The sequence below is a fragment of the Elgaria multicarinata genome, chromosome 5 (assembly GCF_023053635.1).
Source record: "Elgaria multicarinata webbii isolate HBS135686 ecotype San Diego chromosome 5, rElgMul1.1.pri, whole genome shotgun sequence".
In the NCBI taxonomy this organism is placed as follows: domain Eukaryota; kingdom Metazoa; phylum Chordata; class Lepidosauria; order Squamata; family Anguidae; genus Elgaria; species Elgaria multicarinata.
The window spans coordinates 76,279,853-76,307,056 of record NC_086175.1 but is presented as its reverse complement, the minus strand read 5'-3'; the positions used below and the strand labels follow the sequence as shown (position 1 = coordinate 76,307,056).

General features: G+C 40.9%; 1 protein-coding gene across 1 annotated transcript; it reads left to right on the top strand.

The window, feature by feature from the left end:
• Positions 1-26,723, top strand: USP16 (ubiquitin specific peptidase 16). Its single transcript, XM_063126724.1, has 18 exons — positions 1-88; positions 2,685-2,785; positions 4,462-4,643; positions 6,119-6,222; positions 7,353-7,456; positions 8,106-8,293; positions 9,640-9,735; positions 10,284-10,414; positions 11,654-11,741; positions 16,448-16,526; positions 17,763-17,854; positions 19,229-19,285; positions 20,157-20,330; positions 22,679-23,372; positions 24,549-24,643; positions 25,284-25,370; positions 26,176-26,332; positions 26,449-26,723. Exons 2-18 carry the CDS (start codon positions 2,725-2,727, stop codon positions 26,571-26,573), a joined length of 2,514 nt encoding a protein of 837 aa, XP_062982794.1. The 5' UTR covers positions 1-88; positions 2,685-2,724; the 3' UTR covers positions 26,574-26,723.
• The last annotated feature ends 481 nt before the right edge of the window (positions 26,724-27,204 follow it).

The following is a 27,204-nucleotide window of genomic DNA, read 5'->3' as shown; positions in this document are numbered from 1 at the left end:
CAGTGGACCGTCGTCAGGTAGCCGTAAGTCCCCACTTCAGACGTGGAGATGTGTCGTAAAATATTGAAATTGCGGACGCCTTGCCCAGGTAAGGAGCGACAGCGGGCGTTTCGGGTGTCCTCCGGCTGCTTAGTGCGCGGGCTCCGTCTTCCCCCTTACCGGCCACTCCAGCGGCTCCCAACGTTCTTCGCTGGGACGGAAGGTAGGGGTGCTTCCCCATTGGTTTCGACTGGTGCCAGTAAGGGCAGAATAGGAAGTGAAGTGGCCAATCAAAGGAGGGCAGGTTCTGACTCGGCTTGGGAAGGTGCGTGGCGTTGCAGGAGGGATTGCAGCGGCGGCAGCAGCAGCAGCTCGTCCTTGTCCACAGGGAAGCGAAGGTGGAAGGAAATTAGGGCGAGGCCATTTCTAGAGCTCCGTGTTTTGTCCTCTCCCCACGACTCCCGAGGGGTGGCCCTCTCCATCAACTGCCACGGGGGCTTTCTTACGGCGACCGTTCTTATCCCCAGCGCGTGCTGACCTGCTGCTTCCCTAATTTCCTTTCTTCCCCCGTCCCTCATTTTGCAAGTACCGGGGTTTAAAGAAGGAATAGGCAACCTGGTGCCCTGCATAAGTTGTGAACCACAGCGCCCATAATCCCAGACTATTGTCTGTGCTCGCTGAGATTTATGGGAATTGTAGTTCAAAACACCTGGAGGGCACCCGGTTGCCTGCTCTTGGCTTACACACTTGGGAGTTGGCAAAACAAGCATAGAATGTTGCGGCACCTTAAAGACCTAAAAATATATATACTAGTTTCGCGGATTACAATCCACATCATCAGATGTACATGTCCCCAAAAGTTTATGCCAGAATATTTATTTATTTTTAGTATTAAAGGTGACCTAACACTCTTGGTTGTTTTTGCTTAAGCAAACTAACATGGCTACCCCCTCTGGAAAGTGGGAGTTGGCATCGCTTCTCTAAGCACATGTAATAGGAGAGGTGGCAGTAGCAACATCAGTTTTGTATTGTCTGGGCCTTCGAGAAGCAAGATGTTTTGCCCCCGTACCTGAAACTACCGACTTCTTAATGGCTCTGTCTCTGTGTAGAAAGGTTGCCAAAGGATCTGTGAAACCCTGCACAAACCTTAGCTAGGACCTGCCCCTCATCAAGGCAATAGTATCTCCAAAAGGCACTAGCATCTGACTATTCAGAGTTGCCCACTCTCATCCTGGTCCTTTTAACTATCACTCTGCATGGAAAAGTTTATCACTTAAATCTTTTTCTGGCATGGTGATAAAAATTAACGATATTTTTTCACTTGCTTAATTTCTCTATGCCCTTATTAAAGACAAGCAAATAGCCATTTAATAAGTTGGTGACCCTGTTTAAGAGCAGATCTGTTTTTGTATCCCACCCCGCCTTTTCATTCACTAATAGGCATACAAAAGAAGGGAGGGGGGATATGCCCGGAAGCACCTTATTGGTGAGTCCACATGAATGCTTACTTGACCCATTTAACTTACAAATCTTTACCCCAATTGGTGCTTGTTCCTAGTTGACATACATAAAATGACACTTGCCTTTAGTGTGTAATTAAAAAATAAATCCAGATTGGTTTGCCACACACCATGAGGATTGCTGTTCAAGAAATAAAAGGCCAGAACTCCAGTGGCGACATGGAAATAGTCATGTGTTTCTTTGGATCCTTGCTAAAATCCAAATCAGAATGTAGGTTCTACATAATGCTGGCTAATCTTTCATTTAATAGGGAAATAAGAGTAAAAGCAAAATATGTACAAACATCTTTGGGTATCAGGATAGAACAGCAATATAAAGCACAGAGAACAACTAAGCAAGGCAACAACAATCTAAATTACTTGCACTCATTACTAATCGGCAAACTAGCTGGTTTCATAATACTTTCTGTTGCAGGATGTTGCACTGTTCTCTCAGTATTTTCAAGACAAAGGATACACTTTAAAATGTTTAAACCCACACCCTTCTATCATAGCACAGCATCCAACTAGCTTAACCTGCAACACAAGAACATACCTGGTGCATCCTGGGAGTTGTAGGACTTTTTTCTGTCTAAACATGCATATGATTTATTCTCTGGAATATCATTTCAAACATTTGTACATTCTTTTATTTTATTGCATTTATATCCTACTTTTCCTCCCAAGAAGTTCAGAGGTTACCTGGGGTTATCTAATTTTACCCTTAAAACACTAGGAGATAGGCTACACTGGGAGAAAGTAACTTGCCGATTAACTTTTTGGCTAAGCAGGAATTTCAACTCAGATCTTTGTCTAACACTGGCATACACCAAATGGATGCCCTCAATGGCTTATGGCCTTCCTGCATAAATATATTCCTAATGTGCACTTTGCTGCAATAAACAAATTGGTATACCCTGGCCTGCGTAAGTTGCTTTGTGGATCTGGGTTTTAGATTTGGTGGCTGTTTTGTGCCTTCCACCACCCATTCTTCTACATAAAGATAATGGATAAAGAAGAAAGGAAAATATGTCTGCAACATGAACCCCATCCCTTCATGGTAATAACATTTGCTCTGTGGTGTTTCGTTATGTTCCATGTATCTGTTCACCTTGAAGAATTGAGTCTTTAATATCTGGCAATGCAGCTGCTGCTAGGCACTGAGGTGTCCTTGAAAATAACGATAACATCTCTTTCTCTCTTAAGCCGTGATTGTTTGAAATGAAGTAAAACCCGGATCGCTAAGATGGGGAAAAGGCGAGCGAAAGGAAAAAACATACAGCCGGATGAATCACCAGACACACTGGGTATGCTTTGTATGTGAAAGTAGCGTCAGGCTGCGATATAGTTCTGGGGGGAAAGGAGTTTATAATAGCTACTTATTTCCTCAGCAAAATGTTTAATGTCATTATGAAAGGGGTTGCCCTATTACGATTCAACTCCTGTAAAGAGAACAACAGTGTCTATTGATAAACATGATTCTCCCAATTCACATTTAAGGTGTAATCCATGTATAGCAATCTAATTTTTAATTAGCCAGTATCAAGTTAGATAGCAATGAATTTGCCAAAGGCTACATCTAGAAAAAAAGTTTTCTATCCCAATGAAAAGGATGGACTTAAATTTAATTTTGCACTTTGAATACTGTTGGTTTCAAGGTCTAATTTTCTCTGTATTGGGACAACATCGTTTCCTTAATGCACTCTGACAGCTTTCCCCAAACTTATACCCTGTTGAAGTACAAAAGCAGATGTTTTGTACTTCAACTCCCATCAGCCCCAAGTCAGCATGGCTAATGCAGGGCTCTAGATTGGGAAAGAGTGGTTTATGATGAACTTAAGTGGTGAAAACTGAAAAGAATAACAGTAGGGTAATGTTATCCACAATATAAAGGGTATCAAAATGATAGAATTCCTCTCTCCTGTCTATCTCATCCAATATGACATGTTTGTGACCCTATTCTATCAAATTACTAAATGAATAAATCCCTTTGTTTAATTATCAGTGCAACCTCTTGGAACATCTATGTCTGTATTGAGTGTATGGACAGTAGATAAGTGACTCTGTCTAGAGTGATTCTCATAACTGAAACCAACATACAAGATGGGGCAGGGGAGGGAATTAAAAAAATGAACCAGAATATTGTATAAAGCATTTTCCAATGGTGCCCCCAAACTAATGCTAATTAGGTTACGCTACTCTAAACCAATGCTTGCAAACCTAACTAGCACTTGCTAGTGCAACAAGGAAAAGTGGCGACGCTGCCAAATTCAACAGTGCAGCAGCAAAATAAATCCACCCCTTTTTTGATGCTGCCAGATTTCAGTGGCAAATCCCCAGTTTTCCCCATTACACTAGCAAGTGCCAGTTACGTTGTGTGAGCATTGTTTACGCTGCCGTAACATCATTAGCACTAGCACTGGGGCATAGGTGGTTACTCTCCTTATCATTGTACTTATGCTTGTAACCTCATAAGTTAATCATAAATTTTAAAAAACCAGGACATTGGCATGTGGCCTGATTAAGGATGGGTGAATCAACACTGTATGACAAGAGGCAGCATTACTGGCTTTAAGTTCATACACCTTTTTTAAAAAAAAATCAACTTCCTTTAAAACGCATATGAGAACTATTTTAGAGCTGACATCATGTATTCACGCTCTGGTGGAAGCATTATTGGAACACCACTAGGAGCTATTTTCATTCTTTGAATATTTAAAAATATAAAGTAATATTGAATATTACGAAACTAATATTATTAGTTTTTCACACCTGTCTCATCCTTCCTCCGAGGAGCTGTGTAATCTGTAGCTCTGTCCCACTCATTCTCATGATAGTTCTGTGAAGTAGGTTAGACTGAGAGACAATAATTTGCCCAGAGATTTCAGGCCACGCACTTCCAGTCCTACACCACATGAGTTCTAAATAATGCCCTTTCACCCATTCTAATTGTGGGTCTCACCTTGTTTAAACTTCCTGATAGAACCTGTGTGCACACACCTTCGCAAAGGATTGGAACAAGGCCACCTGAAAAAGGTGTTGCAGAATGTGGACTGGAACTCCTGCCAGGATTGCCGGACGTCTGACAGTGGGACACGTGAGAAATCAGAAGAGGAAGCTGAAGATAGACCGGCGATATGGTTATGTCTAAAATGTGGCCACAGGGTATCTCTCTTTTCCTATAATAGACATAATGAGGTTGGAAAATGTGTAATTCGTAGTTAGTGTTATTCTTAATTTTATTTATTTATTTATTTATTTATCATATTTATACCCCGCTCCTCAGCCAAAAAAGGCTCTCGGAGCGGCTTACACTTAGCAAAAAAGACAGTCCCTGCCCTCAGGCTTACAGTCTAATAAAGACATGACACACAAGGAAAAGGAGTTCAGGAGGGAAGAGGTAAAGAGAGAGAGAAATTAAGTGGACTGGGAAAAGGGCTGATGGGATTGTCCTGCTCCCGAAGGAGGGGAGTCCAGCTGGATCAGGCCCTGATGTTTCCTCGGCCTGCTCCTGTCCCCTCGGTCCTTCTTCCCCACAGGGCCAAGATGACAGTTTGCCCTGTGGGGGTGGGGGAAGAGTCCAACAGGAGCAGGCCCCGATGTTTCCTCGGCCTGCTCCTGTCCCCTCGGTCCTTCTTCTTCCCCACAGGGCCAAGATGGCAGTTTGCCCTGTGGGGGTGGGGGAAGAGTCCAACAGGAGCAGGCCCCGATGTTTCCTCGGCCTGCTCCTGTCCCCTCGGTCCTTCTTCTTCCCCACAGGGCCAAGATGACAGTTTGCCCTGTGGGGGTGGGGGAAGAGTCCAACAGGAGCAGGCCCCAATGTTTCCTCGGCCTGCTCCTGTCCCCTCAGTCCTTCTTCTTCCCCACAGGGCCAAGATGGCAGTTTGCCCTGTGGGGGTGGGGGAAGAGTCCAACAGGAGCAGGCCCCGATGTTTCCTCGGCCTGCTCCTGTCCCCTCGGTCTTTCTTCTTCCCCACAGGGCCAAGATGGCAGTTTGCCCTGTGTGGGTGGGGGAAGAGTCCAAGAGGAGCAGTCCCCGATGTTTCCTCGGCCTGCTCCTGTCCCCTCGGTCTTTCTTCTTCCCCACAGGGCCAAGATGTAGTCATAATTGTAGTCATACAATATGTTAATCTTGCTGTGATATAGCTTCCTGTTTTTTTTATTAAATGTTTAAGAAACTTCAGACTTGAGTAATATCTGGAGAGCATCTTCTCCTTATTTTTTCCTGGTGGGTTGGATCCAGACCTCCCATGGGCCGAGTTCTGCTCATGTGATATTCCCACTGGTGGGAGAAAATTTCATTGAGTCCTTCTGGAGCTTCTATGTCCCTTGAAAATCTGTTCTGGGGGACCCTCCAGAATAGAGTGGGAGGCTGCAGGGGAACAGAGGAATTTGTGAAAATCGTCTCTGCCCTTCTCCAGTGGGACTTTCCAGTAGATCTCAAATCCCTTCTGCAAATGGAAGTGTAACTGGATCCAACCCAATAAATATGGAATTAGTTCTTAGATACATTGCAACTATTTGAAAGTCTCACTTAATACAGTTTAATTTAATAAATATGTTCTGTTTTAACTTACAAACCTTTTTCATCACACATTTGCTAACTGTGCTTTTAATCCTTGGGATTGTCAATATTACAGGGTTGTGGCAGAAACTCTGAAGAACAACATGCTTTAAAGCACTATGAAACACCAAGATCAGAACCTCACGCTTTGGTTCTCAGTCTGGACAACTGGAGCGTGTGGTGAGTTTTTCAGTTTTCTAGTGTCGGTTGGAAGGACATGGGTTCCCCCTCCCTGAAAGCTGTTGAAATGGTTACATAATCTTTTGTGCCTCCTAAATACAAAAATATTCCTTCAGATTTTTGATAGCTGTTACATGTATTTCATAAATGCTTTACATATTTTTTGATAGGCTTCATTTCTTTAAAGATTCTTACCCCCTTATCATAGTGCTGTTCTGGAAAAAAAAGGCTCATAAAGCTCTTTTGCGCACACAAACATCTTATACATCAACAATTGACGATGGCAGTGATAAGTGCTAAAACTGAATTGATCCTAAACTGCTTTACTGCATTAAGAAGAATATGTTAGAATTAGCTACCATATTGTTTTAGTCCCTGGACTTGAAAAATCAAGTTTAGTTCTCTACCTCCACCACTACCGCACATGCACACAGATACACACTAAAATTACCTAGGGTTGTGTACTATACACCGTTGTTGTCACCATTGTTGGAAAGGTGGATCATAGAAATAGTCATCAAGTTCTGATAATCTTAATATCTGGACATCAGACATCTTGCTTTAAAGAACTATGAAAATATCTCTAGCCAAGGGGAGGCAACCTTTTGGTGTTGTAAGCACATCTAGCAATTTGATTAAAAAAACTGTCCTGGGCACCACTACAGAATGGCTGCCATGGATGGTGGGGCAAAGGACTGAGTACAAGGCAGAGATGGGGTCTGAGTTCCAAACACTGTGCAACTCCTTTGATCCCACAGTTTTCAGCAACAGTAGAATCCTATTCCATAGCAATCCCAGCTAACACTAAGAAAACTTTTAAACAAAAAAGAAGAAGAAGAAGGTGGGGTACGACATCTTGGTGGGCACCAGGAAAGATATCCAGGGATGCATTGGTGCCCACGGGCTCCATGTTGCTTACTCCTGCTCCTTTGTCTTCTTTCTTTCTTTTTTTTAAAGCTTTGTTAACTAATTCAGTTGTATATCAAATGCAAATATATCTTAATCTAAAACTTGTGTGTGTTATGCTGTGTCATACTATCATGACGCTGTAGTTTGATGATAGCCACACTCTTAACTCTTGGGTGGTGGCGTTTTTAACTGACCAACTTTGTTCCTCTTTCTGGAAACAGGTGCTACTTATGTGATAATGAGGTCCAGTACAATGGTTCTACTCAGTTGGGTCAACTTGTGGATTATGTTAGAAAGCAAGCTCGTATGAACGTCCAGAATGCATGTAAGTTCCTAAAATGCTAGAACAAGCCAACTTATAATGTGTGCTAGTTACCAGTAAGTAATGGTGGGGAGTGCTTAGAGCTTTAAGTAATTGCATCCAACTGGTTTTAGAAATATAATTGTTTTTAACCACCAACTTTCAGATTAGAATAATGCCAAAATTTCATCCATAGATTAAATAATGAATTGTCTCTGGGAAGGTGGAAGTAAAGAGAATCGGGACTACTACAATTTATCTGCATTCAAATTAATACTGACTAATCTTATACTGTACTTGAATTTGTAATTGTTATACCCCTATTAATGGATGTCTCGCCATTGTGTATCAGACACTTGAAATCCTCACACCTCTGGGCATTTTTAATATAGTGAAGGGTTTCCAGAACTCTCTCTTACCTTCAATCAGTGATGTGGGTTTTCGGGTGGGGGGCGCAATTCCCAGTTCCAGCATGTGAGATGGGTAATGCACCTGGGCATGTGCCTCTGCGTTTTCATAGAAGAACGGACAAGGATGTGGTGGCAGCCCTATGTGTGGTTTTAGAACAACTCGTTTTGCCCTAAGTAGTGTTGGTAATTTTGGCATTCCGACATTTCACATGGCAACTTGATTTATAATATTTTAAAATGTGAAACAAATCATTTTATTTCAGCATCTAAAGATGAAGAAAACAAACCGTTGGCGAACAAAAAAATAAAAGACCACATAAATGAGGAAGAGAGGGAGAAAAAGGAGATCTTGATCAAAGACGACAAATTTCATTTAAACGGCAATGCTGAAGTGATGGTGAAGGGTCTCAGTAACTTGGGCAATACATGTTTCTTTAATGCTGTCTTGCAGGTATGACTGAAATTTCCTGCAATTTTACTTCGTTTGCCCTTCTGCGTATATTGAAGGAGGATCAGGAAAACCACTACTTTCTAGTTTTGTTTCTGGGCTAATTTCAAAGATGGAAGTTCTTAGATTTAAACCTTTATGTAGCCTGGGTCCAAGCTACCTGATAAAACACATACTCTTGTGTGTGCTTCCCTGATCACAGAGTTCCATTACTGGGACTCTGGTGCCAGTGCTGCCTCTTTTGGAGGTTACATTGTCTTTGACAATTAATAGAGCTTTCTCTGCTAGAACCCTGTTTTCATAGAATTCATGATGGCATCATATTCGCCTGATCCAATTTAGATGAACAATTAATTTCCTTTTTAAGCATCCTCCTAACCTAAAAGTGTGATGGAGATTAGTTGGACATGTAGTAGTTTCTCTGGGTTGGATCCAGAGATAGCTGAGTGGAACTCTGCTCATACAGCGGGGCTTTCTTGCCTCGTCCCCCACACTACAGCTCCCCTGTGCCAACCTGCCAGTGTTGAACAGCAGCCGGCAGACTTTAGTTGGCTATCTATAGTTTTATGTTATTGGAGAGAATGAAGAAAAATCTGAGAAGGTGTTTTAAGGAAGACCTTGGCTTTTAGGCAGCTCATGGTCTTTTTTGTGAAAGAACAAAGAGATATGTGTATACAGACAAGAAACCTTGGTTATTTGATGGGCGTACCTGATGAAGTACAAAAAGGGGTGTTAGTGGATGCCAGTAGCTTTACTTTCTTTGTCAGTGTATTATTTCTTTAAGAATATACAGTTATTTATTCAAGAATTTAGAATATAGTGCCTCTCATTCCAGCATCATACAAAAAGGGGTGTTAGTGGATGCCAGTAGCTTTACTTTCTTTGTCAGTGTATTATTTCTTTAAGAATATACAGTTATTTATTCAAGAATTTAGAATATAGTGCCTCTCATTCCAGCATCATATGTATGCATTTCGGTTGTTGGATCTATTGATGGGGTTTATGTGGCATTAGGTTTAGGTATTACCGGTATTTCTTCTATTGTAAGGCGCCATCGATTGTAAAACGCACACTAATTTCAGTACCACTAACAGAAAAAAAACCCTAAGACACACCCGCGATTCTAAGACGCACCCCATTTTTAGAGATGTTTATATGGGGAGGAAAGTGTGTCTTAGAATCGAAGAAATAGGGTATATATTTTGATCTTATTACATGTCCAATATATATGAATACACTTTTCAATAAGATCTGTATAAGACTTGTGTGCACAGTAGTTGCGTGCTCTTTAGCATTTGTTAATTGTTTTTATATACAGCTTCTGTCCCCATCTTGTTTTTTTCTTACAGAATTTATCACAGACACCAGTTCTGAGGGAACTGTTGAAGGAGGTTAAAATGCCTGACTCAACCATTACGATTGAACCACCAGAATTCTCAATAACAGTATGTAGGCTGCTGCTTTGTGGTATGTTAGGATTGAAGTATTCCAAGCAATTCCCCCCCCCCCCCCGCCCCAAATTTATACAATTAGAATTCAGGAGTAATGCTAAAGTATGACTAATATTTCTTCAACAATCCTTGGGACCTCTCCCCCCTCCCCCGACTTCTCTGGCATGGCCACAAGGAGGACAAAAACTTTTGCACCCATTTTTAACCAACCACAGTTAGCATTGTGTCCAAACACAGATGAAGTGTGATTTAGGGAGAAGAACTATTTCATAAAACATGGTTTGAAGTTTGCTCATTTTCTAAACCATAGTTAAGATTAAGCACAGTTTGTCCCCTGAAACTTATCAGAAGGATTTGGGGGGTGGGGGGCAAAGGTGACGGCAGTGTAGAGTGTCCGTTTGTGAGTACTTATTGGATACAATCCAATACATTTACAAGTGTTTGTGTTTTGCTTAGGAGAGGAGAGTTGTTTGTGTATGTCTCTGCAAATGAGTGAATTAAAATGCATATAATGCATGTGCTTTCTTTATGTGGCATTTTAGGATCCTCTGGTAGTTACGCTTGATCAGCCGAGACCCCTTACGTTAGCAATGTGCCAGTTTCTGACAGAAATGCAGGAGACGAAAAAAGGAACAGTGACCCCTAAAGAACTCTTCTCTCAGGTCTGTAAAAAGTAAGTATCTGCCCATGGAGTAATATTAATACTGAAAACTTGCTTAGTTCTTATAATTATGCACACTGGTTGGTTTATAGTGAAACTGGACTACTGTTAAGATATCTTACCTTCCATTATCTACATCATTGAAACAGAAAAGTGATACAGATCACTTGAACACATAAGGCTAGTTCAGACACAGTGATCTCTGCTTAAGAATCCATGCTTCATGTGCTGGTTTTGACACTGCTATCATAATTTATTTCAACTACAATTTCTGAATATTGAATCTGTGGTTTAATGTTGGTTTGTTAAACAGGATATAACATCAGGATATAACATATAGATTAACAGATGTGGTGTACTATGCTGTTGCTGGTACTACTTATTCCAGAACAGGATAAAATGAATTCTTTTAAAATATTTTCACCCTTTTGTCATGACTTCTTAAATTCCAGATCAACTTATCACATGCTCATTAAATGAATTGGACATCTGCTTATTGGAAAACACATTCCATGATGGTCGAGCACTAAATCAGTTTAAACTGGGTGCTACCATACCTTTCAAACCTGAGCTGCAAGCTTTAATAGATAAATCAGTATATTAATAAACTCAAACTTCAGTTTAATGGGTATTGTTTTTAATCAGAAAATTGTAATTGGTGGAACTGAGTAAAGGGCACATCTATTTATTTTGAAGACTATGTTTAGGCTAGCTACTAGTTGCAATAAAAAATAAAATGTTGTAGATCTAACTATGGATATTTTGCAATTTCAATATCTCATGGACGTTTTATTGAAGTTTTAAGAATTTGTAAATGAATTTAAATTTGATCATCTGCTTTTTAATTCATCAACTAAACATTATTTAATTGTTACCAATTCCTCTATAAACATTAGTATTCAATCATCAGACAGTTGTGCAATGTGCAGCTTGCAATCCTATACACAGTTACCTGGGAATAAGTCTGGCGTTTCTAAGAAGATTGTCTGATCTTCTGAAGACTTATCAAAATTTTACAGGGAAGACTAAAATGAATCACTTTATATATTTATAGAATGCCTGTTATAACTTCCTAGAAAAAATATTTCAGAAAGAACCGGGGAGAATTGTTAAAATGATAGGAGTTTTTGCTTTTCCCTATCAAATCCCTTTTGTCTAGTGTCTAAACATTTCTACACAAAACATGCTTTCTAGGAATGCAGGTTTGAAAGTACTTTAATCTGGATCCATGTACCTTTGTTTTTTAAACAGAGCTATACGGTTTAAGGGCTATCAGCAGCAGGACAGCCAGGAGTTGCTTCGTTATTTACTGGATGGGATGCGAACAGAAGAAGTCCAAGTAGGTATTTAACACAGGTTCGATCCTGTGGTTGCAGCCTGGAACTCCACACATTTTTTTGTGTATATATATCATTGAGGAGAGTGAGGCAGCCCAGTTTATTGAGGAGCTCATCCAGCAGAACCTAGTCATGAACTGATGTGGCAAATCTTCCATATTTGCACTACTTTATCCCCCACCCACCCCGGGACAATTAGGAAATTCAATGATTAGATGCCTCCAAGAGGTTTCTGGATTAAATTATGGGTTTCCAAAAGCTAATGCAACCAAGCTTGGCTTCTTACTATAAGTGTAATTAAACTTGTCTTATTTTTGAGGCTCCCCAGATGGAAGACATAGGCATTTAACGATTGATGGTTTGCTCATTGGTACTATTTACTAATAAAAAAGGAATCCAGACAATAGGTGCTAGGTTTTGCATTTGGAGTGTCTTAGAAATAAAATAGGCACCCTGTCAATGCCCATACTAGATTTACAATGACTTAGCACATATAGAATTGTAAATAGCCTAGTAAAATGATTAGGTTGAAAATAAAATCACATTCATTAACATGTCATAGGAATCTGGAATGGTTTTATAGGTGTGTGATAAGCATCAATCTTATTAAGAAGTTTGGATTTCAGACACAGGTGATTTTGGAATAAAAATGTATCTTTAGGAATCTATTTAACGGGACATAAATTAAGTAAAAATAAGGTAGATATGTTTTATAATCTCCAAAACTATATAAAGAAGATTTTGAACATACAATACTGGAAGTTATCCTTTTGGATCATCTACTCCCAATATGATGACTAGATAAATATAATAAGCTTGATCACTGATGCTGATATTGTTTTTGCTGTGCTCAAAGCCTTGATTTAAGATGATGTTGAATGTATAATGTGTTAGAATCTATACAGATATAAGCTTTGTATTTACTATTGTTATGTTGATGTAAAGAAATAGACAGGTCCTGTCAGAGTGATTTCTGAAAAATAAAAAGCTCTGTATAGTTTATATATAGAGTGAAGATTTTGATCTTACTTTCAGATGGTGTATTTATTGTGTGAGTGCTCTGAATATGTTGAGTCCAACAGGGAACCTAAGGTTGCCTACATACTGCTAACATATTTTGAGAAAACCTGAATAAATGCGTATGCCACACTGAGTCTTCTTGAAAGCATGCAGTCCTATGTGCACTTACTGTAGAGCAAGTTTGTACTTAATTTTGAGTAAATATGCAAAGAATTGGGTTGTCACAACTTTTTTCCTATTAATTTTATTGAATGGAATTTCAGCATATTAAAAAAAAACAGTATCAGAATTAAGAAAAAGATACCTCTGAATACAATAGAGAGTATTTCCTCCATAACTCTCAGAAAGGAGCAATATGAGCTGTCCAACTACACTGTGTAGTCACAACTAACTAAATTAGCAGTCATGGCTAACTTAAATGAAATTGATTTTAATGAAGCATTGTTACGACTAACTTTGGAATTCTGTCCCATATGCATAGTGGAGCTCCTGCATGCAAACCAGAAATATTGGCTCATATTTAGATTAATGGGCTGTATTGAGTTGGCGTTCCTCCAGTGATGGAAGGCTCTTGGATCCAGCAGAGACTTCTGTCAGCAGTATAGGAATGGAGGCAATTGTCAGTAACTTCACCCTTCTCCCAGGAAACCAACTCCCCCCCCCCCACACACACACACCTCCAATTTGCTCTGGAGAGTTGGGAGACCTTTCAGAACAGCATGGGAGGTCACACCAGGGCTGCTGGAGGAGGGGGAATTGCCAAAATCACCTCTTTACCTATTTTGCTGCTGGAAGTCTCTACTGGATCCAGGAGCCTTCTGGCAGTGCCAGGACACCAGTTGGATATGTACATAGGAGTGAGAGGGAGAGAGATAAAGAAAGATAAACTTGCACAAGTATTCTATGCTTAGCATCATCAATTCACAGATATGAGTAACGTAGCCTATATTATAATCTGTTTAACATTTTGGTTTAACTATTACAATGGTTATTGAACTTTAAAATCACCAATTACCTACCTTTGTAAAACATTTAACTGTCCTACTCTTATCCTGGGTGATTTCAACATTCATGTGGATGACCCTCAAGATGCTGCAGCTCTACGATTTCGCTCATTATCTTCCTCTTATGATCTTAAGCTTTGGTCTGATGCACCCACACATTCCCTTGGACACTGTCTGGATCTTGTTCTCACTCGGAATTGCTCTGTGTTGGACTTTTCTACTGCTCACTTTCCGCTGTCAGATCATCACCTAGTTTCTTTCAATATTACTCATAATCCTCCTCCTTCACGTCCCGCTTCTCGCTCTTGTCGTGACTTGCAATCTATCAATTACGAGGCTTTTTCCCAGTCCCTAGCCTCCTCCCTTCCTTCTGTCTGTTCGGCTGTCTCCTTGGACTCAGCTGTCTCCTTCTTTAATTCCTCCTTATCTTCAACTCTTGATAATCTTGCTCCATCTACAACTCGGATAGTTCGCCCTTCTCAACCCCAACCGTGGCTCACCTCTTCCCTCCGCTACCTTCGCTCTTGTTCCCGGGCAGCTGAACGCCTTTGGCGTAAGACCAGGGACCGGGCAGACTTTGTCCATTACAAATTTGTACTTTCCTCTTTCTCTTCTGCCATCTCACTGGCCAAACAGCAGTACTACTCAACGCTGATCCAGTCAAATGCTAGGCATCCTCAGCGGCTCTTTGCGTCCTTCAATTCTCTTCTGAAGCCTAATCCGCCATCTCTCCCCGCCTCTCTGTCTGCTAACAACTTTGCCTCTTTTTTCAATGCTAAAATCCAAACTATCCGCTCTGATCTGGCCAGCTCTGCTCCTCTTCCAGTTCCTGTTCCTCATCTGTCAGCTCCTCCTGCAAATTTCTCTGTGTTTCCTTCGGTCTCTGCGGATGAACTGTCTACAATACTGCGCTCTTCGAAGCCTTCCACTTGTTCTCGTGATCCGATTCCTTCTCGCGTCTTTATTAATCTTATTCCTGCTATCCTCCCTTCCTTGCTACATATTATTAATCTTTCTCTGTCCTCTGGTTCATTTCCTTCTGCTTTTAAACATGCTACAGTCTCTCCCATTCTCAAGAAACCTACTCTTGATAGGCTATCTCTGTCTAACTACCGACCTGTCTCTTTGTTGCCGTTTGTTTCAAAGATCCTGGAGCGTGCGGTCTACTCTCGCTGTCTTGACTTTCTTTCTAGTAACTCTGCTTTGGATCCATTTCAATCTGGATTCCGTCCTCTGCATTCCACCGAAACAGCCCTTACTAAGATCACCAATGATCTCCTTACTGCCAAGTCTAAAGGCCATTATTCCGTTCTTATTCTCCTTGATCTAACTGCAGCCTTTGACACGGTTGATCATGATCTTCTCTTAGATTCCCTTCATGACCTTGGATTTTGTGGCTCTGTCTATAACTGGTTTGCCTCCTATCTAGCGGGTCGCTCTTTCAGCGTGTTGACTAATGGCAGCTCGTCTTCCTCCTTTCCCCTTTCAGTAGGGGTTCCGCAAGGCTCGGTGCTTGGCCCGTTGTTGTTTTCCTTATACATGTTGCCCTTGGGCAAGCTTATTCAATCTCATGGTCTCCAATATCATCTGTACGCCGATGATACACAACTATATCTGTCATCTCCGGAACTTTCTCCTGATGTTCACGATCGTATCTCGGCATGTCTTTCAGATATCTCAGCTTGGCTGCTTCATCGTCGCTTGAAGCTTAACATGGCAAAGACTGAATTGCTTGTTTTTCCTCCTAAACCTTCTCCTCATCTCTCATTCTCTCTTACTGTCAATGATGTTACGCTTACTCCGGTCAAGGAAACTCGTAGCCTTGGCTTTATCTTCGACTCCTCGCTCTCCTTTATTCCTCATATTGAGGCAGTAGCTAAATCTTGTCGATTTTTCCTGTATAATATTGCCAGGATTCGATCATTTTTGTCTGTCTCTTCTGCCAAGACGCTTGTTCATGCACTGGTTATTTCACGGTTGGACTACTGCAACCTTCTTCTCTCTGGCCTTCCTTCTTCTCACATCAGCCCGTTGGTTTCTGTTCACCACTCTGCCGCAAAGATCATCTTCTTAGCATGCCGCTCCGACCATGTTACTCCGCTTCTGAAATCTCTTCATTGGCTTCCAATTCACTTCAGAATCCAATATAAACTTCTCCTGTTAACCTTCAAAGCTTTTCACGGTCTAGCTCCTTCCTATCTCTCCTCTCTCATCTCACACTATTGCCCCGCTCGTGCTCTTCGCTCCTCTGATGCCATGTTTCTCGCCTGCCCAAGGGCCTCTACTTCCCTTGCTCGGCTTCGTCCATTTTCGTCTGCTGCCCCTTACGCCTGGAACGCTCTTCCAGAACATTTGAGAACTACAAGTTCAACCACAGCTTTTAAAGCTCAACTAAAAACTTTTCTTTTTCCTAAAGCTTTTAAAACTTGATGTTGTGCAGACTTCTACTGTTACTTTCTACTGTTAGTTTTTCCCTACCCTGTGCCTGCTTACCCTTCCCTGTACCTGTTGGCATTCTCTTCCCCTCCTTATTGTTTTACTATGATTTTATTAGATTGTAAGCCTATGCGGCAGAGTCTTGCTATTTACTGTTTTACTCTGTACAGCACCATGTACATTGATGGTGCTATATAAATAAATAATAATAATAATAATAATAATAATAAACATTACATTGCTTCTAGCGGACTTGTGCTGGAATTCTTAAGGCACTGAATAATTCTGTTGACAAAGAAAATGAAGAGATAAAAAGGACAATCAAAGGTAACTGCTTCCAATCTGTTCATCACCTAGGGCATTCTTTGGAAAGACGCCGTGCAAATATTGGCTGGGATTCAGAGAGCTGTGTATGGAATGCGGGCACTTTTCCTACCTGCCCCCAGAAAAGCCACTCTTGAGGGTCAGGGGATAGAGCACAGGGGGATGCATCTGTGAGTTTAAGCAAACTTCTGCCCCATGTGCACATGGCAGTGCTTCCCACTCAGGCAAATACCCAGTTTAATAAATAACCAAACATTGCTTTAAAAACTATTGGTATTTCTTTAGATCTCTGGTGCAGAACTGGTTTTGGGTGGGGTGGGGGCTTAATGATCAGCCAGCCAGCCCTCTTGTAGGCCATATTATGTCAGGTGCCAGCTGGCCCAAGTGCCAGGTGGGCCTCCCACCCAGTGCTTAGGCCCGGGACTACACTTGACTGTGTGTGGGCTTTCCCAATTAGGGAAGCCCCCCTGTGCCATGAAGCCAAGCCAGCATAGTCCCAGTGGAGGAGTGATGGGAACCAGGTCAGTTCTACCTCATCTTCATGCACCCCACCTGCTTCCCATGAAGGAGAAACTGCTGAGTCCCGTTCACTTCTCTAATGGAGGAGTAAACCATTTTCAGCTACCTCACTTGCCCCAGCTTCCTTCTCTCATTACAGGAAGAAGGAGAGGTGACCTAAGCGGAAAGGGACTTGCCTGCATATGTGGAGAGCAACTGCTTTCCCCAGTGCAGGCGAGTCCCAACATCTACCTCCCCCATCCTGCTCTCTCTGACCGGGGATAACAGTGGGAGCTTTGCTGTTGGAGTGCGCCAGATGGGTCATCCCCAGTGTTAGGGCTTTGCTCTAGGGGGGAGGGCTTGGAGCCTAGGCCTCACCCCTTGGGGGACCCTCAAGATACTGCGTGGGCCAGATTGGGGTGCCCTATGGGTCCTGCACCCTTGCTTTAGATAGTCTCCTGAAAACCTATGTAGTTATGTTAGTTTATATTCAGCCAGCACAGTTATATGCTTTTTTTTTTACCCCAGCAGTGCTTTCCTATGTTTAGCCTACACCGTACAATTCTTTGTAGTTATTTGATCTGTTCTCTGAAAGACATGTGCTTGTGTGCCTCAGATTTTGGGGGCTTTGCCATCTTGGGCTCATGTCTGGCAGGAAATGCTTGTGCTTTAGTTGTGGAAAAATCAAAGCTGCCTCGCACCATTTTCTTTCAGCATGCAATGGTGTTCTTTTCATTTCAGAGTATGAAAAGAGAAAAGTAACACAAAGCTTTGTGGACCGTATTTTTGGTGGAGAATTAACAAGCACGATCATGTGCGAAGAGTGCCAAACTGTAAGTGCCTTTCTTTTGGAAATAGTCCATAAAATTTGGTTTAGTAGCAAACAGAGTGACACAAGGACCCGGTTTGCACGTAATGGCAGGAAACCCTGCCTTAATTAATTCGTTGTTAGGTTAACTTTGGGTTGTTTAACCCATGATTAACCCATGATGTCCAGGTTCAAATGATTGACTCAGGCAGTATTTGGCTAAGGAAGTGGTGGGTAAGGGTGTTTGGTTCATTTCTTGATAAAGATTTATCAAATTCACACATCCCAAATCAATATGTGAGCCTGAATACAGTTATGCTTTGGTATTCGCACTTCTAAGAATTTTGTGATGCAAAATTGTGATGAAGTTTTCCAAACACACAATGCATACAAAAATGCATATATATTAGGGAAAATTATACACAAGCATGCAAATATTAGTAGGGAAAATGTAGAAAAAGGCATGAAGGGAAAATCTTGCAATAACTACATATATTAGACCAACTGCACATAAAAATGCATTGACACCTTTTCAAAAAGTCCCAAACTGATGAGGAAACAAAATGGGTTTGGAGATTGGAAAAATGAGAAACAGAGAAATCAATGTGACAGATTCGTCTGTCCCTGATGATAGATAATATGCCCAATTCCTTTAATCCCCATCCCAACACACACACACACACACACACACACACACACACACACACACACTAAAATAGAAAGAAAACAAGTCTTTGGGTATTTGATCCCTCAGTCACTTACTGTTGAAAAAATGGCACACTTGGCTACCTTCTGGTAAAAACAAGTGGAAGCTTATTTATTTATTCTCTGCTTTAATACAAAGCAAATTAAGTATCCTAAGGCAAATTGTTATACAGTTAGTAACCCTGTAAGATAGTCTTTATGATGGCCAGTACTCTCAGGTGGTTCAGGGAAATAGAGAGCCAGTTTAGGGTAGTGGTTGGAGTGTTGGACTGGGATTCTGGAGATCTGGATTCTAGTCCCCACTTGGCCATGAAGCTCCCTGGATGAGTTTGGGATAGTCTGACTCTCAGCCTAACTTACCTCACAGGGTTGTTGTGAGGGTTAATTGGTGAGGAGGAGGAAAGGTGCCTTTCAAAAGGAAAAAAAAAGTGGTATATAAATGTAATACTAAATTATATAGATGCTCAGTCATTGGGGTGCTAAGTCTTTCAAATGACTTCTAACTAAGAAGTGCTTTTATTATTCTCTACCCGATGTTCCAAGTCCTGTGGACCACACACGCACACACACAGTTTTTTTGTGAAGCTGTGAGTTCTCCTTGTTTCTCAGTAAATTTCATTTCATCTGTCCTGGTTCCAAGATCAAATTAAAGTCAGTCAACTTTTCTAATAATAGGTTAAAATGTTTATTTCAGGTTTCTTTAGTGCACGAGTCGTTCCTTGATTTGTCACTCCCCGTCTTAAATGATCAGGTAAGCACAGAGGAGTCTGCTCTTGTTTTTAGCTTGTAAAATCCAGGCTTTATTGTCAAGATCATGAAGGGGGCAGCGGGGAGGAGAAATGAAAATGTACCTTCCCCTAAAATAATCAAACATAAAAATAAGAGTGCTTATTTTGTCAGCCCTCTTTGAGCACTCTTTGTACAAAGCTTGTTTGAAAGGAGGGTATGATAACAAACATTAAGTTTGACATGCGACCTTTTATGAAGAAAAGTATCATTGTAATGGCTGGAGATACGAAGGAGTCTGTGTGGGGAGGGGTTGCTGACGTCTCTTCTTCCAGCAGAAATGCCTTGTGCCTCAAGGAGTGGGGGGGGGCAGGGGGGTCTTCAGGCTTCAGGTGTGGTTTTCCACAGGAGGGAGGAGACACTGGGCCTGCAATAGGAGAGAGAATTCTATAAATCAGGCATATGGTTGTACAAATGTATGTGTGTGGTGCTTTTGCTCACATGTTGTGGGTGCTTTCTGCTACACTCACCATATGTAGAGAATTCATTAAAAGCTAATGGAGTAAACTAGTCCTCCACAGTAAAAATGCAGGATATATTGCTTTCTCCTGCTTCCTTTTGTGCTGTTGAGGCAGAGGTTAACATCACAAAAAAGATTTCTGTGAGATTGCTCATGAAGTAAAGCTCTACCCTTTGTCTGAGGATTTGAACAAGGCCAAGAAAATGGAAAGAAAATTCCACTTCCCTGCAAATGTGCTTGTGAATAATATCAGTTTCCAATTGAATATTTGTTTTCTGGTTTTCTTCTGCATTCATTTGATGCGCCAGTCTGAAACCTGTGACGTAGTGGGAGTGACGTCCCATTCCCTGTCTAAGCTGTTCATACTTTTTTTAAGGGTGGTAAGAAAAAAATGAATGAAAAAAATGTTAAAAAGGTACAGGAAAAGGAGGCAGAAAATGATGAAGACAACATGGACAATGACTGTTATTTGAAGGAGAGAGAGGAGACTCCTGGCACAAGTAAGCATCTCCAGAAAAAGGCAAAGAAAATAGCCAAGAAGCAAGCAAAGGTTAGTCGTGAGGAGGGTAGGGAAGTATCCAGCGCACTTGTTGTTGTTTTTAAATATGAGTGTGTGACTGACCTAATGGGGTGTTATTTAGTGGATTGAAGACATGTTACTAGAGCTGTGACGATTTTGTGAGGTTTAGTTTTTATGCAGAGTTCTTGGGGAGGAGGAGGAGAGAAGTGCTCTCCAGAAGTGCCCCCCTCTGGTAAACAAGAGTGGATCACTGCTTAAATCTGTTGCCTCTCGGGTCTCCTGCTGCTTCTGCACCTGTTTTACTTTACTTTGAAAGGGCTTCTTCATTGCAGTATCGGATCCCAGCCAGGCATCCCAAACCATTAGAAATCACTTAGCGTACATGATGATGTCATGGTGCAAAGTAGCCACACAACTTAGGGCAAAGACAGCCTTCTCATTGCCTCACTTGAATGGAGGGATAGAAGAGGATATGTATTGCCTCAGAATTAAGGCTCCATCTTAACACATCACACTGTTGCTTTCATTGTTCAGCAACACTGCATGGCAAGACTTCCATCTATCCTGTGTCCATCTTTTGACACAAACAAAGCCTGGCAAGGTAACACAAACAAAAGAAACAGTTGGAACTTTCATTGGTAGCAAAATCACATTTCCTAGAGGAGCTTCTATGGCAAAGGCTTAATGGGCTGCAACTCCCCAGGAATCATATAGCTAATGATAATTAACAATAAGCTCATTACTTAGTCCAAAGAACCATCAAAAGCTAATAATTGTAACTGTGTCAGAGATCACTACAACTTGGTTTCCCCATTGTAATCTCTCTCGTTCAGAATACAGGGCAAGGGCCTCAAATAATTATTGGTGTAAACTATCCCATGCAGTCAAATGTAAGGGTTCTAGAAGAAGACCTAAGTAAATACACACACACACACACACACACACACACACACACGAGAGAGATTTAGTCCAACCTTGATACCTCCACACTACAATCCTCACTTTAGGGTCCAATGGGATCAATTGCTGAGTATCAATAAGTCAAATTTTATTACTGTCATAGACCAGCAGATTAAAAATAGCTAGAAATACATAAATTATAGAAGCAAGCCAAATTAAGAACAGGGAGACGGAAGTTGCTGACCAGCAGATTAAAATAACTAAAATTACAACTGTTATAAAAGCAATCTAGTTAAAGCATGTATTGGATTGCACTGTAAAGATTCTTTTGAGAGGAGGACATTTATATCCTTGGAAGTAGAATGGATACAAATGTGGCAAATAAACATTTACCTCCTTAAGCTCTGACAACTCATTCTTGAATTAAGAACAAGTTGTTATTTAAGCTAACTCCATTTCCAAGTACTCATTCCAACTCTTACCTTCTGTTTCTTACCTTCTAATCCTTATAAATAAAAACAAGAGATGAGTAGTAGGACTCTTACTTCAATAAAACTAGGGTAACCCTTTTTCAACTTGGATATGTTTCCTTCTACTGGCTACTCCATAGGCTGCATTCAAACATAGCATTAACCCATGGTTTGGAGTTACATGAAGAGTATTGGCAAACTATCCCTCTCCTTGGCAAGTTATCACTTGCTCAAACCATTGCTGATCTTCAAAACAGGAGTTGATCCTGGTTTCTCAGCTTGACTTGTAGGTATAATTTTATTTTCTGCATTCACAAGCATATGCCAATTTCATACCATAGTTTGCCAAGAAACTAAAAGTTCTCTAGGGGATGGAGGTATGCATGGGGATGAGGAAGAGGGAGTATGTCAGCCCAAGGCTACCGCAGCTTTGGGGCAACGCTGAACCATGATTTAGGTGTGATGCAGCCTTTTTGCTTATAACTCATCAGGACATGTCTGTACTAAACCAAAGCTCAGTTTATGTGCTACAAGCTGTATCACTTACATTTAGAATCACAGTATCATAGAATAGTAGAGTTAGAAGCGGCCTATAAGGCCATCAAGTCCAACCCCCTGCTCAATGCAGGAATCCACTTTAAAGCCTCCCTTACAGATGGTTGTCCAGCCGCCTCTTGAATGCCTCCCTCTGTAATTGGTTCCATTATCGTACTGCTCTAAAGGTCAGGAAGTTTTTTCTGATGTCCAGCCAGAATCTGGCTTCCTGTAATTTGAGTTACAGTCCATGTCCTGCACTCTGGGATGATCGAGAAGAGATCCTGGCCCTCCTCTGTGTGACAACCTTTCAAGTATTTGAAGAGTGCTATCATGTCTTCCTTCAGTCTTCTCCAAGCTAAACATGCCCAGTTCTTTCCGTCTCTCCTCATACTGCATGTTTCTCTGTACAGCACAAATTAGTGTAATTTGCTTTGATGGTATAAATTCTCCATTGTGTATCTCCCTTGACAGAACCAGCGTCGCCAGCAAAAAATTCAAGAAAAGGTGATTCCGCTAACGAATAGCTGTGCCACTAAAAAAAAGGAAGCTGATCATGATTGCAGTAATGAAACAGTAGAAAGTAATGAAACAGTAGAAGCTAACACTGAGGTTACTTGCCTAAATCAAGAGGAGGAGCTATTAAACCCATATGAAGAGCATAGTGTGGATCAAAAAGGTAGTATAAATGGGCAAGAGATAAAAACGGAAGAACAGAATACAGAAAAACACAATGAAAATACAGACGGTTTTGACCAGGAGGCAAACAATGAAGTTAGTATGGATGTTCCCTCAGAAGGTTTGGTTTCTACTGTAGAGTGTGTTAATAAATTTGATCATCTGCCTCTCAAAGAAGATAGTATTGAGGAAGAAGAGAATATTGCCAATGACTTCAATAAATTATCCTTGGATGAAGAACCTGATGATGATATAGCTAGCTTGAATGGTGTTCATAATTCCGATGCAAAATTGTATGAAGTAGTGAATGAGGACCCAGAAACAGCTTTTTCTACTCTTGCAAGCAGGGAAGCTATGAATGTAGAAGAAAATTCAATCCTTCATTGCTTATACCAGTTCACTCATAATGAGAAACTTTGCGAAAACAATAAACTGCTCTGTGATATATGCACACACAGGCAACTTTGTGGACCAAAGACCACTGGAAAAAGTATGCTAAGTATTTTAAATGTTTTCTTAGTAAATCAGCTTAGTATAAATTACTTCACAGAGCTCTTGTTTTAGTGGAGCAGCGATCGAAGTAGGAAATGCATGTCTAACTTTTATAAAGGTATGAGATTGTTTTCATGTAGCATTGTCATAAGTAAGCCTAGACTACCAGCCAGCTTTGAGTGAGTATATAATTTGGTTATAGATGTTGCTTTGGAAACTAATAATTACATGGCAAACCTGAATGGGAATCTCAATTTTGATACTGGTAAATGTATGCAATTTTCCTGTTTCTGGATATGTGGAGTAGGATAGTGCGTGTTCAAATTTGGCACCCCAAATGACTAGGCTTCCTGCTTCCAGATAGTGTGGGTTGTCCCAAGTGTGTTCTGTATCCACCCTAGCGCCAATGCCTCTACTGGTATTGCCTTCTCTATATCAGTTAAAAATGTATTTCTGTATGATATAAAGCAACAAGTAGTACCCTAGCAGATTTCACAGACAAAACAATTACACACAAAATACCATGAGGTGTACCGTACATGCAGTAGTCAACAAAATTTTAGTATGCACCTTCATTGTTGTAATACACAATATGGTTCATGTTTGTGCTAGTGTGGTGTGTTTGTCTCAAAATACACTTCATAGGTTGGGGTCCTTGCTGTGGCTGAGAGTTGATCCTAGTGTTTGATTCTTGTACTTCCATCTTAGGCACAATTAGAGGATGTAATCTCATAACGAACCCTCTGATCTATACGCTGCCAACTTAGTTAAGTTATTCCTGTGAAAGAAGATGCAGAGGTGGCTCTTGCATTTGCCCTCTAGTATACACGCATTTGTTTCAAGGATATGATTAAGGGCATTACGTCAATGAAAAATCCACCGCTCACCATAAAACTGGAAGGGGAGTGGCGTAAATGGTGGTGTTTTCAGGCAGTCTTATTGGAAAGCTCAGTTTAGCCAAAGTTGAGTACATTTAAATCTTGTTGAACTTTGTGGGGAGATAAGCATGTGTTTATCTGTTTACATTGAAATCAGGATTCAAAATGCTTCATTTGGGTGGATTGTGCCTGATTCTGTGATCAGCTATATATTACTACATTAGAACCTTTTCACAAGAGGTTGTGGTCATGAATATCTAATACAGCATTGTTGTTTTTTTTATTTTTTCCTCCAGATGCCAAGAAACATGTATACACAAATGCCAAAAAGCAAATGCTTGTTTCTCTCGCTCCTCCAATTTTAACTCTTCATTTAAAAAGATTTCAACAGGTATAACTATCTCTGTAAAGTAAGTTCTAAAACCTTGGCTCAATCACTTCCTGGTAAGCAGCATTTGCTAGCGGTTAGAGCACGGATGCAGGACCTCAGGCTTGGAGGCCAAGTCTGGTGCACCTGGGATCCCAGGCTGACTTTCTATGGGTCCACAGATGGCTGTGGCCCTTTCTCATGGCCCCATCCTGTGTCCTCTTGATGGTTTTGCAGCTTTTGTGCAGTTTCTCCACTCCACCGCACCCACCCTATTCTAAAAGATTGAAATGTCTCTCCTAAGGCTTAGCTTCTGACAGTAAGAGCTTTAAGATAAAATATGCTCCTATTTTGGGCTCTGTCCCTTTTGCCTTCAGCCCCATCCATGTCCACCATTGGAATGCAATCCCCCAGACTTTCTCCAAAATAGAGTCTGGCTTACTGGCTTAAAAAGCTTCAACACCTTTGAGTTAGAGAAATGTTCAGGAGAGACACTAGTGAACAGGATGACTTCACTTATTGCCACATTACATTTGAGCTATAAAACAAATCTTTTAAATAGGTAATTAGACATGTAAAAACAGAGCCCTCTCTGATCTTCAAGGGCTTTAGGTTTTGTCATTTAATGCATTTCATGTTTTTTTCCCCTCTGGTTCCCTCCTAGACTGGGTATAATCTCCAAAAAGTGAACAAGCACATTAAATTTCCCGAGGTAATGGATTTGGCACCTTTCTGCTCAGTTAAGTGCAAGGTAAGCATGAAGGAAGTCTATTTGACTCATTTTCCCCCCATAGATTCTCCAATTCTGTCCTTTGTTGGTTCCCTCCTTACCTTTCTTTCCATGTTTCCGTACAGCTTTCCCGCTTTCCATTGGAGTCCCCTAGGGTTTGTTCTGTTGGCCCTCTGACATTTATGCTCTCTACACATTGGCTCTGGGTTGTTTCCTCACAGGCCATGTCTCTCAGTACTCTCTATACTCCTCTTTCCAATCATGCCAGTTATATCCTCCATGCCCCTGTTTTGGGCTCAAATTCAATTCCAGTAAACTATTTCTTCCTAGGCCTTGTTAACTGCAACCGGTCCCATCTATAAAGCTTTCCTGTGTGCTTTTCTCCCTCTGTTGTCCCTAACCCTGTGGATGGAGTAAAAGCAAATACAGTGGCATCATTAGTAGAAATTCATTTCCCAATGCTGGAAAATTCATAGTATCCTAGTTTAGGGATTGAAACGTGAGGAGTGGGTTGGGTCTCAGTTTTTGTGTACTTTAGCTGTGTGATGTTCTGATTTTTTATTTGTTTTTTTTTTAATACTTGGCTGCGCCTTGCATCTTTTCCTAGGTTTCCAGCAGGCTGCAGCTCCCCTTTATCTTTAAGCCCTCCTTTTGCTAGTAGATACACGGCCACTTAAAAAGGGTTTCCTGCTTAGTCTACCTTGGATCAAAACTCAAATGATACTGTATGTAGATGTAGAGGAACCAAAAATGTTAACTTTATTTGCTGATATGTAATAAAGTCAAGTTATTTCCAAAGTATTTCAGATATATTATCCTTCCACAGAACGTTGCGGAGGGAAGTTCTAAAGTATTGTATTCCTTATATGGAATTGTTGAACATAGTGGTACTATGAGATCTGGTCACTACACTGCCTATGTGAAGACAAGAACTGCTAACAACCAAATTTCTGATCTTGTCCTCCATGGTAATATTCAACGAAGTAAGTAAAACCAGTATTCTTTTGCCCCAGAAGACAAATGTTAAATTAAATTCCTATAAACAGGCCAGAACGTAATAATAAAGCAGATTTGCTTTGTATTTTTCTCTCTTCAACAGCTTCAGAGACCGAATCATCCAAAGGGCAATGGTTTCATATTAGTGATACCCATGTGCAAGCAGTGCCTATATCCAGAGTACTGAATTCACAAGCATATCTCCTATTCTATGAACGACTACTGTAAACTGTGACTACAGCAGTAGCAATATTTCTTGTGGAACCAAAAACTATCATGTTCAGTTTTATATTATGTGCCATGATTTTCTTTAGTCTTAATTTACATTTGAACAGAATTTACCATTCATGCTTTTAAATAAATTACATCCTTAACTAATTCTTTTGTCTGAGACAGGGAATTAAATGTGGCAGCTAATACAAATTTGCATCATGTTTACCACTCAAACATTTTCCTCCTTTTAAAAAGCATTGCACAATTGGTTGAGAGGAAAGAGAAAATGGACAACAGAGTGGGTGGCTGAATGCAACAGATGGAGAGATAAAGAAACAGCAGGGGCTGCTGTACCTTCTGGACAAGGCAACTGCTACCTCCTTTGTCTCAGAACTGGTATTAGGAAATGACACCAGAAACTGGTGTGTGTGTGTGTGTGTGTGTGTATATGCCACGAGGGCGGGAAGACTATTGAACATGGAAGGGAGGGGCTTCCGGCCAGAGGGGATTATAAAGGAAATCAGAAAAAGATAGCAATAAACTGGAAATACAGAAGAAGGATGAAAAAACTGGCAGCTTAAGGGCAGAGAAGAATAGAGTAGCCTGTCTATTACTAACATGCACATACAGCCAAGTGTCTCAAGTT